The sequence below is a fragment of the Lingula anatina genome, chromosome 1 (assembly GCF_051362555.1).
Source record: "Lingula anatina isolate TDL-2025a chromosome 1, LinAna3.0, whole genome shotgun sequence".
Taxonomy (NCBI): Eukaryota; Metazoa; Brachiopoda; class Lingulata; order Lingulida; family Lingulidae; genus Lingula; species Lingula anatina.
Genome location: NC_141767.1, coordinates 31,197,935 through 31,214,301, shown reverse-complemented (window position 1 = coordinate 31,214,301; position 16,367 = coordinate 31,197,935). Strand labels below are relative to the sequence as shown.

Sequence of the window (16,367 nt, the reverse complement as noted above, 5' to 3'; positions counted from 1 at the left end):
AAACTGAAAATGCTAGAGACCTCTTGTTTTTTGCAATTTGTCAAGCCCAACACTGGAGGTGGTGTCTGTTTTTTGTTTTCCATACGGTTTACGAGTTGTGCTATATCAAAAGGTACAATGTGGTTGTGAAAATAAAATGTGAAATGCGGTGTACCATGACTCCCCCAAAATGTGACTCCCCAGTCAAATTTTCATAATGAAAATTTGACCCCCCCCCCATGAAATTTTGACTCCCCCCATAAAACTTTATAAATCTTATTTTATTTTAGTATTAACTTGTATATTGTAGTATGCATAATAGAGGATACATTGGCACTTTTTGTTAGTCTGAAGGTGAAAATTTTAATGAGTACATACGAATGTCTTGACCAAATATGATAATTTTAATCAAGATGTAATGTCAAATTATATGTGTTTTGTTTATTTTGGATTGTATTGATTGAATTGATTCATCAATTTACTCTGTTACTATTATGTACATGTAGTAATATTATGCTAGTAATGTTTTTTTAATGCCCATCTTACCTTGAGTGCACAGTTAACATTGTTTGTGGTTATGCTAATACGGATTATGCAATATTGCATTTAATCACCTCATTGTAAACACCATGAAAGAAAAACTGTTTTCATTATTCTCCATCTTACATAACTGATTTTTATCGCTATTTATTTCGACCTGGACAGTGGGATGCATTTTCTTAAGAAATGCAGATTTTGTGGGGAATTTTTTTAAGTTTTCACATGTTGGCATTATTAATATGTGATTTGGAATCCTCATGGACCCAAGATGGTAGATTTTATGGATGTTCATGCTACCTGTTGTACGTATTTTTAAAAAACACACAGTGATTGTTGATAATTCTTTAAGTCATCCATATTAGAGTTTACTTGGTGTGAATATGTGTATGGGCCCCTCTGTTTGGGTTGGATCAGTTTTTATCTTCATTAGATAGTGAAGCAAGTTTCATTGTTTATTCTATAACTTTTTAAATCCTCTTCCAGACTGTCAAGAGAAACCAGCAACAATATGAGCTTCCCTTAAAAATAATCTCATATAAGGTTTGTGTCCAAGTATGCTTCAGTTAACCATTACAGCATTAATTTGCATGGTTTTAAGTGTAAGGATAACTCGTCCATCTTCACTTTAAATTAATGTATTAAACATTTGTAATGCATAAATGTTTGTTTTGCATTTGGTATTACAATAAAATGTAATATTGAGTTTGATTTGCCAGTATACCCCAAATATTTAGAATTGTTATCTAAATAATGCCTATTTCTTCAATAGGAACTCTACGGATGGACAATGGATGACATTGTTAAACAAGTTGGTCTAAAAAATAATTGTAAGTACACGTTCTGTGTTTGAATGTAGTGATGACTATGGTCAGTAATTATTCAGTCTTTTCAGTGGGCAAAAGTGATCAATCTTTCAGATACATAATTTCAGAATAATAAAAAGTGTCTCTTTAAGTTTCTTAATTGTTTTGTGCTTTTTTCAGCATATATTATACCATTTTATACAATGGCACTTTACTTTAAAAATTGGTAGACCTGTTGTTTTCAAACATTAAGGGATATTAGTTTGATGAATATTTCTAAATGCAGAGTTTGAAAACCAGCCTGAAAGGAATAAAATTTTGTTTTTATTTATTGTAACATGGACTTTTGTGAATATTTCATTTATCACATATTGGCATTTTAATGTATGACTTAGGATTTAAAGCTGTAGCTAGTTACATTTTCTGAATGTCCATGAAAGATAAAGTATATTTTAATAAATTGGTGATTTTATTGCTCTATAATTGACAAGAGTCCCTATAATTTTCAAACTAAAAAATGATTTTTAAGACAAATACAGCTTGAATTGGAAAACCAGCCCAATTGTATTAGTTTTTTCAATTTGTTTGTGTTAAATGTTAATTTTTCATATATTGACATTTTCATATAATTTTACTTTGACTCTCATGGGCCTGCTTCTAAAATATTCTTAACATCCAGTTACCTGTGTGTATACTTTAAATTTGGTGTTGATTTTTCTGTTAAGCATTATGTAATGTTGCATCACTATTGACAAAATTAGGTGCATCGTTTGTTTTTTTGCTTTATTAAAGGTACCTTTTGTGGTGTATTCCGTCGACAGGCATTAGACAGGGGTGCAATGTTATTGAAAGTTGACAAGATTGTGACTGGACATAATGCTGATGATATTGCTGAAACTGTTATCATGAACAGTAAGTATGTTACATTAAAGCTTTAAAATATTGACAGTTATTTTGCAAGAATCACGTATTCTGTGGCACATGAATGGTTATATTGTTATTTTGAAATCTGGGTATACTGGTAAGTGATTCATGCACTTTTGTGCCAGTCTTCTGTGCCATTTCATTAGATATCCAGACCTGTAGCTGTTGGGTGGCTGGGGCAGGGTGGGATGTTGGGGTGCAGGGATTGGAATAAACAGCCCTGTTCTCTGGAAAAAAAGGTCCACTCTGGACCAAAATTTGATCTAGATTCTTTGTCATTTTCAAATTTTGTATATAAATTGTTGCTGCATATTGCTCTCTGTTGCAGTGGCATTTGAATATTGATCTGCAGGCCTGTAGCCAGCAATTTCAAAAGGGGGGTTCTTTTTCTGAAAAAGTGGACCTTTTCCCCATAAAAGCTTCTTGTACCTAGATCAAATTTTACCCAGAGTGGACCTTTTCCCAGCAAAAGGGGCGGTTCTTTTGAACCCCCCGCACCCCCCCTGGCTACGGGCCTGATCTGGTCAATGGTGTGGATGTTCTCCTTTCTCCCTATTTGAGATATTATGTAATCACATATTTGTATTTTACACAGGGTTCAACCTGCATACGAATGTTGTCATGTGTGTTTAGTATTCATTTCTGCCATAGAAAATGCCTGTTAATTGACAATTTTGAGATTCAATACAGGGATATATGTGCATGTAGGAACTACATGAAGTACATAAGCTTGTATTTCCAAAATGGTGGATTTACCAACTGAATTAGCATTTTCATTGACTTTTATATCCCATGGAACTAAATCACTTACTAGTTTTTATTATTATATTTAAAAAAATTTAACCAATCTTAACTATTTTATAAAAAAAAATTTAAAAACTTACTTTTGAGGTTTGTTGCATTCTTTCAGTATTACGAGGTGACATAGCTAGGCTTAAGCGATGCACAGCAATTACAACAGTAAGTAATAAGTATTCATGAGTTGCCTCATTCTTTGATGATTAGATGCTAGCGTGCATGTTTTCATACAATGATCCTCATTTATCCTCGATTTCCTCAATTTTTACTATCACATTAAGAATTATTCAAAAGCATATGCTAATTATATTGGGCCTGTAACATAATCCTACTGGTACTAATTTATCTTTTCAACAATCTTCTAATTGATTATAAACTGTTTGGATGAAAAGACATTCTAATATCTTCATTTCTAAACAAACCAGTTCATGCAAGCATTTATAATAATCATTGAACACAAGCTAAAAACACTTAGCTTACCATGAGCTTGCATTTGCAAATGAAAATATTTGCTCAAGGCCATACAAGATTTCCATTTATGCTAGAGTGCATGTGCACTTTCAGTTTTTGACAGGAACCATGAAGTGCATCAGTATTATACAAAGCAGCCACCCTGTTACTCAAAAACTCTTGAACGAAAACATGTTACGAAAATATGATTTCATAAAATATCTTTATGATCTTTATTTTGGACACAACAAATACTGTGCATGTGCTCTCACAAAATTGGAGTTCTTGTATGACATACATGTACCTCTCATTTGTATGAGATACTCTATAGAATTCTAATCATATTTCAATAAAATTTCATTTTGTTTTTAAATTATAGCTGTCATCTTACAGTAATGGTGTTTCTGAATGCTAACAGCACACATTTCAGAATACAATATTATCACTGTTTACAATAAAGTAGGCTTCACCCTTTTCAACAGAAAAAACAAAGCCACTCTCCTTATGACCTCTTTTTGCCATTCCTGCACATGTAGGATAGAGGCTAGCTGGTGCATGTGTAAATTACACTTGTAGCCTCGTTCCCTAATGAAGGTGTCTTTGGACATGTAGACAGTGAAATGTTGCAGTGGTAATAACATGTTTTTAAACATTTTTCAGGGTGCAGATGGAGCCTTGCCAAGATGCAAGCCATTCAAATACACATATGAAAAAGAAATAGTCATGTGAGTTTTTAAATGAAAATTTGCTAATCGCCATGAATGATATTTATTAAGACAATTATTAGAAAGAATTAATTCATTATTTCTTAAAATGTTGCAAATAGTTCTCTCATTGTTGCTTAAAAATGATTTTATGACAATTTCCCATCGGACAATTCACCAAGACAGTTCTCCCTCAAGACCCCCCCCCCCCATTTCCCAGGACAGAATATAGACTGCTTTTGAGTTATCTTTCTAGGGAATTAATACATTTCTTGGCTATTTTACTGAAAATAAGAAAGCTTATGCTAACATGAACTCTTATACCCCGTTCACACTGCCATCTCAAAAATCCGGATTTTTCAAATTCGAATTTCTGGTGAAAAATCCAATTTGCTTGTTTGTTCACACACATGAATATAAAAAATAAACATTTATGAACATATAGAAAATGAACATCTTTTTTCCTCAAGTCATTGTGAGATTTTTCTTTCAATCAACACTACATGTAAGAATAAAGCAATCAAAATATTGATCACAAGCAATGATTGACCACTTATTGCCTTTCATTTTTAAACTGGCACCTTCTCTACCCAATTACAAAATTTCACAGTTGTCACCTTACTACAACTATAGAAATGTAGCAATGTATTTCAGAACTCCCCTAAAAAACACATTTTCACAAATATTTGACAAGGTCATTTTGACATTAATTCTTGATATTTCAAAATTAATTTTTTTTTTACAGTGGATTATAAATGTGTAAGAACTTAATTTTAGTTTAAATTATTGTTTTTCTTTTTATCAAGAGCTTATAAAATATGTAGGTTTTACCTCCAATATTTCTGTGACTGTCAGTCACCATCATCAGGGAGTAAATGACTAGAGTCATTTCACCTGGAATGAAAATCCAGGTCAATTGCCCCTAATATTTTATAAGCTCTTGATAAAAAGAAAAACAATAATTTAAATTGATACATACAGAGCTAATGAAACTCTTCTCTCATTAATTTTAGTTTCACCGGTATTTTTTATTTCATTAATTTACAATTTATTTTTCATGTGCAAAGGTGGCCACTTTTACCCTCTTATTAGCACTCATCCTTTGGCAGCTTTGCTGTCTTGTTTCTATTGCCTGAAAGATTTAGATGTGTAAATATTTTCTAATAAAAGAGATTTCCTTTTTGTATGTCTGTTCTGATTTTATTGTGCTGTTTTATTTTGTAGGTATGCATATTTTAAAAAGTTGGACTATTTTTCAACAGAATGCATTTACTCACCAAATGCATACAGGTAAGTTAGGCTCCATAAGAGTTTTTCAACCCTTTCATGCAAATGTACTTCTTTATTTACTGTTGAAAATAAGAAAGTTTATACCTCTTTACGCTGGAAGGCATCTTTGAAACTGGCCAATGGACGCTCAGAGTGATGCTAAGATAGCATACATGTACAGTACATTGAAGCATCACAGATGATGCTATCAGGCCTTATAAATGGATTAGGCATTTACTAACACTTCCCTGCAGATCTTTAGCACTAACACCCATATTAACCTCAAAACCCACTCATTTCTCCATTTCAAAGTAAGATCTAGTATTAGAATTAATTTTCTCATTATCTTAAGAGGTAAATGAGTTTGGGAAATTTTAATGCATATAGTGTATCTTTAAAGAATAAGTAATTGAGCATTAACTTCTTTTTCAACAGAGGACATGCAAGAACTTACATCAAGGATCTAGAGGCAATTAGACCCAGTTCTATCATTGGTTAGTAAATATATTAGATTGAAAACTGTATGATTGTTTTAATCATCTTCCTGAGATATTTAAGATAAAATAAGAAGCTGAAGTTGATTAACATAACTTTGGTTGTGGATATGCACATGCTTTATAGATATGACATTTACGCCAGAAAATACTAAATATTATCAGAAACAATGTCATTTTTCAGACATAATTCATTCTGGAGAATGCATGGCAGTGAAGAAGGAAGTCAAATTACCAGTTCAAGGTATAATGTTTTTACAGAAATTACAATATCCTGGTATTGAAATCATTTTATTAATTTTAAATAGCAGGCCGTAAGACTAAGTGTATGATTTTGAATGTTATCTTGCAAAAAAGAATAGGTCTATTTGAATGCTGTTAAATATATATAGATAGCATACAATTATTTGTTTCTGAATGAATGTTGTTATTCAAAATGTAATTTAAATGTTATTTAACAAATTTAACAAATAGCACTCCACTATAAAAGTGACATGTTATTTATTTCTTCATGATAATTACTAGTGTGTAGATTTTAAAGAACAAATTTTTTAAAAAAGTTAATTGATAGAAAATCCTGTACTTGTTTATTGTAGGCACTTGTTCCAGGTGTGGTTACATTTCTAGTCAAGAGGTGTGCAAGGCATGTGTACTTTTGGAAGGTCTTAACAAAGGGTTGCCAAAGTAAGTGAACCCAGTTTGGATCTACTTGTTTTTGTACGTGCAGGAATTGCTTCTTTTTTTTTTTTTTTTTTTTTAATATTAAAAGAATAAATAATACATGTGTGGTAATTTGACTATGAAATATGATCATGATGACTTGTTTCTTTTTTTAATACATTATTTTAGAATCATTAAAGGAATCAGTTAATCTGTGTTGTCTGGGGGTAGGGACTTTCATTCACATTGTAATGTAAGCATATATAGTCTTTAATGGTTATCTGGTTTAAATGTATTGTGGGTTAAATCTGTACTGTATTTATTTTCAATTTATATTTGGTTTTATAGCAGAGAAGTGCATTTTGCAAAGATAAAGTAGTCACAATATGATTTGTAACATAAACAGTCTATTTTAATATTTTTGTTATTCTAATTAAAATTTTTTTTTCTTTTTTGGTAGGCTTGGTATTGGAAAACCACACAAAGTAAAAAAGGTAAATTAAGTTACTGAAAAAAAAAAGAATTTTCATGGCATTACACATTAATTTTCTTTTAAATCTGCCGACAGTGTTAAAATTCATGTTTTATCATTGCACCACCAATGTGAGTGTGGGGGGAGAACACATGGTTTAACCTCCAAACCATGGTCTTGTATGCTACATCTTGGTACATGCACTAGCAGGGCAATAGGCCTACCAGTAGCAGTACTATGACATGAAAACCATGCTCATGCATAACAATAATGTGAACAATTGTGATAGCATACATTTCATGTCCAAACACCCGCAGTTGCAATAAGATCCAGTTACATCCAGTGATTCAGTCCAACATTTTACTTATATTCTTATACATTTTATGCAATAACATGTATATATGTATATATCAACAATTATAGTGAAAATGATACAGTGCATGTACAATGTAAGAAAATTCTTCTTTTTCAGCTGGAAGCTCAAGGCAAAATTTTCACGGATATTAAGAATCCAAAGTTTGTTGAAAATCAAGATGCTGACAAAGGATCAATGGCCAATAATGCAACAGCACTGGACTTTTGAATTTGGCTTCTTTTATTGCATTTTTTAAGTGGTTTACACATGTACACCTAGTTGATAATGTATCTTCTATTCCTATGCTCATCTTGTATGAATAAGATGCTATAAATTATGTTTGCCTGATGCAGTGGCCCAAGGATATGACAGCACCATTGCTCCGTAAAAAAAAATTATTTTAATGTTAATAGCCCAGTAAAGCATAAAGGCAAAGGTTTTCATGTGTAATGATGGTGCTAAATGTGTGCTTACCTAGATGAAATTAAGACTGATTTTATTAGAAAAAAAATGCAGATTTTTTAATGAATTCATTTTATTTAATATCTCAGATTTTAGGTTGAATACTGGATAATCAAATGTAGCTACAAATAAGTTACAAGAAAATTATCAACATGCAGTTACAAAATGTATCTTTAGAAAATCATTATTGAGCATTTTCTCAGAAAAAGTGATAATAATATTATTTTTACGAAGCTCTCGAGTCTGGCTTTTGAGATAAAATGAGGTGTGAAACACAGTGTAGCCACATGCAGTCTACATAACGTTAGTAACAAATATTTAAGCCAAAAATCTTAAAATACTGCACTATTATGCTTTTATTACCTCCACCAAGGAGGTTATGTTTTCACCCCTGTTTGTTTGTTTGTCTGTCTGTCTGTTTGTCATCAACATAACTCAAAAAGTTATGGATGAATTTCGCTGGAATTTTCAGGGTAGGTCAGAAATGAGATAACTTAGAAGTGATTAGTTTTTGGCGGTGATCTGGATCAATAATCAATCAATAATCAGAAATCAAAAAACTAAGTTATGGACCGATTTTTATGAAATTTTCAGGAACTGTCAGAAGTGGGCCAAGGAACAGATTATTAGTTTTTGGTGGTAATCTGGATCAGTAATCGATCAATTATCAAAAATCAAAAAACTAAATCATTACAGAATGAAAATTTAAGGGTGAAATGGCATTGAATGGAGACTTTGCTGCCTTGGCAGAGGTCTGCGCTCTCTGAATGCTTTTCTAGTTCAGGTATGAGATTCTTCTGTATATCTGCGTACATCTGACTTTTTGGGAGTTATGACATTATTCAGACTATCGACAGATTTCTGACTATTTGGGAGTCAAAAAGTCTATTCTGAATAATAGTTTTGGTACATGTACGAGGAACAGATTCCTTATTTTTCCACACCTTTATTTTTTATGTTTATCTAATCAATGAACCAGTATTATACAGATTACAGCAGAATTAAAAGAATCCCTTTACTCAACGTCTTATATAAAAAAAGGTCTCATGACCTTAGCTCTGTTGGCTGGAACTTTGATGGCAAACTTATACAATGTCACAAGATATAAATTAGAATGCATGTTACAGTACAACAGTTGAACACATTTATTTAGTTTTGAAAGATACCTTCAAGACTTTCCGCTTCTAAATAATAAATCAATGACAAAAAATAATTTTTTTTTTTTATAGCGAGAAAAGGGGGAACTTACATGAGATAATTCTGATTGGACAGACAGTTTTGAGTGACATCATGAGTGTCAGGTGTGTTGTAATGATAACACAGACAATTGACCAAAAATTGAGGTGTCATAAAAACAATATGCCGCACACTTGTGAAAAACACAGCAATTTATTGTACCACCAGCATAGGTACTGGCAGTGCCCATGGTTTTAGTCCCAACCAATCTCATCCACCATATCTCCGTTGCCATGTTATCATTATTGCTTTTCCTCCAACACAATAAAGGCCTGTACATATCTCCATCTCTTGGATTTAGGTCACACATAATCTCAACTCGATACATGAACATTTTGCACTCTGTCGGTCCACTGGTCTAGATATGGCATTTGTCACAATGCACCCTTGCTAATTATATATAAATATCTCCAAAATGGAAGGAATTATGGGAAGAGTTCAGATAGAAGTCTGACCAAAAGTCATATGTGGAGGTTCCAAATATGCCCTTGGATTTGACTTTTGACCTTTATTTTAAGGTCAAATGACTAACTTTCAGGGACTAACTTTGAATGTAGAAATGGATATATTAATCATTGGTTATTATGTAAAAATTGTCGTTTACTCCAGGAAATTCATTTTTTGGCCAAAGTTAACAGTTGTTATCCTGTTAACTATCACTGATAACAAGGCAGCAAAGCTGTTAAATGTACAGACAAAAAAATATGGAAAATAATAATGCACAAAGTAGGCTACTGTTAATTATGATGCAATAATACATTATGTTTAAGTGCAAAGTCAACATCAAATTTTGATTATACACAACAGGTAATATCACTAAGTAAAATGTGTAACAAGAAAAAGGCTTCAGGCCCATGAGAGTTCAAGTTCACACTTTGAAAATGCCAGAATGAGAAAAATGAGAATTTCACAAAAAATACATAAATTCAATAAAACATTATAATCCAACAGAGTGGGTTTTCTAATTTTAGCTGTATGTCAGTACTAAGAATCATTCTTGTAAGTTAAAAAATAATAAGTAACAGAATTTTCTTTTCATAACATTTGTGGTGGTAGTGCACAAAGTAGTTTTATTTGTCAGTTTTGATGCAATATTACATAATGATTAATGGTATAATTACCACCAATTTTTAATTATCTTGATGCAATTTTACACAATGCTTAACAGCATAATCAACACCAATCTTCAGGCCCATGGAACTTCAAAGTCATACCATGAAAATACCAAAATGTAAACAAGAGAAAACTATACTGAAATGAGTCAATTTCCATTTTCAACACTTTTTTCTTCTTCTTCATCATGTACCATCACCGATGCGGTGTCTGACGAACGTTGCTGTTTCTCGCCCATGACCAAAGGTGTCTTGTTAATGGTAAATCAAAATTATCAAGGAAGGCCTTTCGTTGTCTTCCCCGGGCACTTTTGCCAAGTATTCTACCACTAAGGCTAAAGTTCTCCAATCCCTCTTTTCTGGTGGAATGTCCCAAGAACTTCTGGCAGTTACCTCTTCATTGGTAACTTGATCAATGTAGGAGATTCGAAGCATTCGCTTGTATGTAGAACCACATTTCAGCTGCTTCAGTGTTGCGTCGAGTTTCTGCTGTCAAAGTTCAAGACTCACAGGCATACAGAAGAGTAGACCAGACAGGTTTTTAGGAGGCGGATCTTAATCCTAAAGGACAGCCCACGATCCTTGAAGATTGGACCGAGACGGGTGAATGCATTTTTTGCTTGACCAATTCTTTGGAATTATATCTTGCAACAGGCGTTGGATGTCCCAAGGGCCCCGAGATAGTTGAATGAAGAGACCTGGTCGATGGGAATGTTCGCGTGAAGCAATCTGCAAATTGGTGTGACTTCTGACTTTTTTACATAAGATAAAATAACCCATTTACTTTCATTTTTGTATGACCAACTAAATTTACTGTCATTTTCATATGATGAAATAATTGATATTAATTGAATCTGCGGAAAAACAACTTACATACAAAAAAGGCATTACTTCATAAAAACTGAAGCGATCAAGCTTATTTTAGATCTTGATCTGTATAGTACTCCTTTAAATCTGTCCCAGTGGCGGATTTAAAGGGGGGTCGTGGGGGTCCTGACCCCCCCCCCTTCGGTTTCTGAAAAATATATCACACCAATATTCCCCTCTTCAAATTAGAATTTTGACTAGCTAAATCATAGTTCTAAACCGTATCAAAGGGCACTGTTTGCTCTCCAAAACACCATTTTTTTTGTCGGGGCCGTTGAGCAAGCCCCAAACCCCACACCAAGGGGGCGATGGTCGGCTTCGCATCCGAGGCCTGTCGTTCCGGACCCCTCCCCCCTGCTGATAATCCCGGATCCGCCCCAGCCCTCGCCCCTTCACCTGACCCCAGCAGCTGAAGTCGCAAAAACAACTGCACTGTGAGGGCGTTTTGAACTACTATATCCACGCTTTACTGCAGTATAATAAACTAACAAAATAGTTACAAGAGCGAAATAGCGGTTTGTTTGTTAAATAGGGATAGAAATATTTTTGTTTACAGTTATATTTTTGTCTCCCATCCACTTATTTTCGGCTTATTATCATAGCTTCTTGCTAACATTTAGCCCCCCAAAAATTAAACCTCTTACCTCAACCACAACACGAATATCACCTTTAATGAAGATGAATTAGTATCGTGTTATTTATTTATTTATTTATTTATTTATTATTTTGCAGAAAGTAGACTTTGACAGTAAAAGAATCTGTCAATATTCTATACATAATGCAAATAAATTTATTTTTCCTCCTTCACGCACATACCGGGGCACATAGTTGTACCATAATTTTGAAATGACCCATGCCCTACCTCCAGAATAACGTCAAATGTCATATTTCTTTACTATAAACCTGTTTTTAAATTGGTTTCTGTTGCTAAATTCTTCTTTTTAAAAATAGCTTGTAATCTAGAGTGTCGTATTAAATACGCTGAACATGTTGTATATATTCTCTTCAAATATTTTGCAAGTTAATTACTAACTTCTGATTTTAATCAGCGCTCTCTTTCGGCGTACTCACTGTTTCACAGCGAGAGAAATCATAGTGCGCGATGATTGACGTTTGTTTATAAATTCTGCCAATCAAGCTGTTATTACTTGACAGCAACTATCAAAACTAACTGAATTTGATTGGCACCTTGTCAATCAACGGATGTAGGAAGCTTGATCTAAACGTTTTCGACGACTATAGTGATCCACTGTGATGATTGTAATTGACGTTTGTTTATATAACATGCCAATCAAACTGATTTTACTTGACAGCAACTATCAAAACTAATGAATTTGATTGGCACCTTGTCAATCAAAGGTTATTGGAGTTTTAGATGTTCGGAGAGAAGAGTGTAGTAATTGTGTTTGACGTTTGTTTAAAAAAACTGTCATTCAGCTTCCATCAAAGTTGAATTAGCCTGTTTGAATTTGATTCATACCTGCCTATAACAATACGTAACATTCTGGAGGTAGGGGGCATTTTATTTTCTTTTTTTGCAGCGCGTTAAAAAACGTTGGGTTCTTTATTTCAACCGAGAGACTGAAATTTAACAACGCGAAAGAGTCCCCGGTTCTTTCACAGGCGTTTTTAATTGTACTAAAAATCAGTTGTCATTCTTTTTCTGGATATGATGTAAAATGACTATACATCAATTAACGTTGTTGTCGATGTTTGTTGCTCCATGATCCTTTCTTTGGTGCTCGTACGAAATCGAAACTTCGTATACGAACTGAACATATTACGTTAATCATACTCATGTTCTTTTACACCCAATGAAAATTTTTGGGTCATTTTTGAAAAACGGATGGTATAAAAAGTAAAACCTTGGCATTTTATTTCATGAGCTACGGAGTAAAAAAAATGCCGAGATAATGATGTTATAGTGTCCAGGTAAAATTAAAAAGTACCGGTTGTTATCGTTGCTTATAAGGGCCGGGTCAATAAGTAGCCCGTCGCTGTATATTGACAGGAGCGTGAAAACTGTTGTTTTTAAATAAACTACACAATTAAAACTGCCATATTAAGATTGAAAACAATTTTATGCAATGCGTTAACAATTTTTCGAGCTTTAATCTGCGATATATTGTTAGTACTTCATAAGTACAAAAAACCTCCAGATTTCAATAACGTGCAAAAATTAATAAACTAATAGTGGAATAAGTCGGGCTAGTTTAATCAAAGACTTGAAATCCTTGGTTTAATTTATTGAAGTTGTTCGTTCAATATATTATACTGTATTTCATCAGTTTGGTAAAAAATTATCTTTTCAGCATATATAAAATGGATGCTACGCCGTTTAAGAATTTATATTTGATCGAATATTTACTTGAAAACATACTTTTTTATCTAATTTATTTTATTCTATTTTTAAGTAAAAACAAAATTAATTCAGCATTAACAACAGCATCTTTGCTTTGCCTCATCTAGCACAGTCTATGGATTTTTTGTCCGAAGGCGCATATTATAATGTAATAGATTTCCTGGTATGCTTTTTGCAGTTAATATTCTACGTGCAGTATATTAATGTTTCATACCGCAAGTGACACTAAAAATGAAACATTTTTCTCTCAGTAATTTTTTTCAACTTATTTATCATAGAGAAACATCTTTAACTTGTTTCTATAACCGAGATTAGGTAAAAATCTTCCGTAGTTTTGAGCTCAGGTCGAGAAAAGTCGGTTTGTCTTGAAATTCCTCTCTTTAAGTACGTAAACAAAAGAAGTGCACTAAAAAAATTGTGTACGAGGCAACTTCATATCTTGGCTTCCTTTGTCCCAAATTTGCCCACAGCTACTGAGCTTACTTAGAGGCCCGGTCACACCTACAGAACGCACGAGGTACGCATGCATTGCGCATGAAAATAAGCCAAATGCGCTGTTGTGCGTCCAACTTTTGAAAGAATTTGCCAGAAAAATTGCGAGTCAATAGCGAATACATAGCGTTTTGTTGGTGTATTTTGCGTATAAAGGGCGCATGAAGATCGAATATAAAACGCACGCGTAAAAAAATCCAACGAATGCACGACGGGTTTTTGGCGCAAGTAACGAATGGCCCTCGTATTCAGCACGCATTAAGCGAACAGATAGCGTTTTCTTGGTTTTTCTTTTTTATTGTTTTGTTATATTTACAAATACATTTTTGTGCATAAATTTTTGATCGTGTTTGTTTTCTTGGATACACATTTATTGTTTTATTCATTGGGAAGGCGATTTTAAACAGCAAAATAATAAAGAGAAGCATTTACATTATATACACTGTCAATGTAGTTGTTTTCCAATTATATTATTTTCCAATTAATTTATGTAAAAATCGAGCTATACAAAATATTAAAATTAAGATCATCTAAGAGAACAAAATTTAACCCGGATTGTAACTTTAATTACAGTAACATTTCACGTGCATAATGTATTTTGTACCACTGTGTATTATTTAATGTCTTGTTTAGTCTATGTTTAAATGACCATTGCAAAGGGAAGAAAGAGGTGGTCTAAATCATCCTTTCTTGCCATGGAACAGATCCGGCTTCAGAGTTGACCCAGTGTTTGATGATATTTCTCTGTTTTTTACCTTCCTTGCTGGACGTGTTGCTGCCAGTAACGATGCGGGTGTCCTGTAGATTTCGGCCATTTCTCCACTCGCCAGCAGCAAACTCTTGACCCAGGTTCTCAGAAACGTCAAGCTGCTGGCTCTGCAGTGAATACCGGGTCCTCATAAGGTTGTGGAGGATGATGCTTGCTATTACAATCTTTTTGATGGCCTTGGACTGCTGCTGCATTGTCCTAAGTAGAACTTGAAAACGGTTCGCCAGAATGCTCCTGATGTTACAGACTTGGTGGAGTGCAAGTTCCATGACGTTATGAGAATGTTGGAGAACTGCAGTTTCGTATTCTAATCGCAGCCTGTCAAGATCTTCCATATATTGCAGAGGTTATTCAGCAAAAGTAGAGAAGTGATGTGGATACAGAGGACCCATTTATGTATACACCATGGATACACTCTAGGCTCGGGACAAGCTCTCCCTCTCTCTCTCTCTCTCTCTCTCTCTCTCTCTCTTCATTTATTTTAATCTATTTTAATCTCTATATACGTAAGAATGGTTCAGAATTAACTCGATGGGAAATCAGAAATTGATTCAGGGTTGCTATAAAAAGTCGTTCCATTTTCTAGTGAACTGGGTCGTTTAATGGTAGACAGTAACACGTCTTCTCATGAACGGGCCAATTTTTGTAGAGAACAATATTCCATACGCCGTGACAAAATCGCAACATCAACGGCTTAATTCAAAATAGATTGGGGGAAGGCCCCCTTCTCACACACCTACGACTGCCCAAGGCAGTCGGAGCGCGGGTTATAAAAATAATGGTGTTTAGAAACCCCCTGCCCACTTTTTTCACGTCAACACAGGAAGGGACGGACTGGTTCTTCTATTTCTTTTTTTGTGTGTGTGTGGGAGCGCAAACTGGTCGAAATTTAACACTTTTTGAGACCTTTTCTGCCGTGCTAGCCGTCACAATGAGGCTGAGACCGCAGTACAAAACACTGCAGCCTAAGCAGTGGCAGGTTTAGGGGGAGGAGTCAGCGGGGTCCTGCCCCCCCCCCCCCCCTTCGGTTTCTGAAAAATAAATCACACCAATAATCCTCTCTTGATATAGAATTTTGACTAGCTTAATCATAGTTCTAGACCTTAGCAAATGGCACCGTTCGCCCTCTAAAATACCAAAATTTTTCGGTGCCCTTCAGCGGGCCTCGAACCCCACGTCAAGGGGGGTGGAGGAAGGGGCGAGGGTCGGCTTCGCATCCGAGGCCTGTCATTCCTAAAATACCGGACCCCCCCCCCCCCTTCAAGTAATCCTGGATCCGCCCCTGTTATAAAGGTGGATTAAATATGTTAAAAGCAGAAAAACGGCATATCTGTTGTCAAAATGGTCCGATCAAGCTGATTTTCTAACTCGAGTTTCAAGACAATAGGCCTATCGGTTTCCCTTGAAATGTTTTATCAGTGTTGCATAAATGCTGTAAAAAGCGGTAAAATAGCATAACTTTAAAAAAATGACCCGATTATCAGCAGCCTTTGATACTCTTGATCATGACATATTGCTCCATTGACTTGCTCATCGCTTTGGATAACGGGCACAGTGCTCTCCTGGTTTCAATCTTACCTAACTGGACACGAGCAACAAGTGCGCATAGGTTCCTCTGT

The 16,367-nt window shown here is 34.4% G+C and overlaps 2 protein-coding genes across 2 annotated transcripts in view; one reads left to right on the top strand and one right to left on the bottom strand.

Moving 5' to 3' along the window:
• LOC106155967 (cytoplasmic tRNA 2-thiolation protein 1-like) overlaps positions 1 to 8,143 on the top strand; it is a 30,581-nt gene extending 22,438 nt beyond the window's left edge. The window contains exons 4-14 of the mRNA XM_087000859.1: positions 1,003 to 1,059; positions 1,289 to 1,346; positions 2,115 to 2,234; positions 3,157 to 3,206; positions 4,155 to 4,219; positions 5,423 to 5,488; positions 5,903 to 5,961; positions 6,146 to 6,205; positions 6,558 to 6,645; positions 7,082 to 7,115; positions 7,566 to 8,143. Of these exons, the coding sequence (XP_086856985.1) occupies positions 1,003 to 1,059; positions 1,289 to 1,346; positions 2,115 to 2,234; positions 3,157 to 3,206; positions 4,155 to 4,219; positions 5,423 to 5,488; positions 5,903 to 5,961; positions 6,146 to 6,205; positions 6,558 to 6,645; positions 7,082 to 7,115; positions 7,566 to 7,676 (768 nt within the window). The 3' untranslated portion in view covers positions 7,677 to 8,143. The remainder of the gene's footprint in view (positions 1 to 1,002; positions 1,060 to 1,288; positions 1,347 to 2,114; positions 2,235 to 3,156; positions 3,207 to 4,154; positions 4,220 to 5,422; positions 5,489 to 5,902; positions 5,962 to 6,145; positions 6,206 to 6,557; positions 6,646 to 7,081; positions 7,116 to 7,565) is intronic.
• A 6,392-nt stretch (positions 8,144 to 14,535) lies between these two features.
• Positions 14,536 to 15,176, bottom strand: LOC147764259 (uncharacterized). The gene has a single exon (XM_087002347.1). It carries the CDS (start codon positions 15,081 to 15,083, stop codon positions 14,655 to 14,657), a length of 429 nt encoding a protein of 142 aa, XP_086858473.1. The 5' UTR covers positions 15,084 to 15,176; the 3' UTR covers positions 14,536 to 14,654.
• Between the last annotated feature and the right edge of the window lie 1,191 nt (positions 15,177 to 16,367).

Coding starts and splice junctions, on each gene's coding strand:
- LOC147764259 (XM_087002347.1), bottom strand. CDS start 15,083: ATGGAAGATCTTGACAGGCTGCGATTAGAATACGAAACTGCAGTTCTC.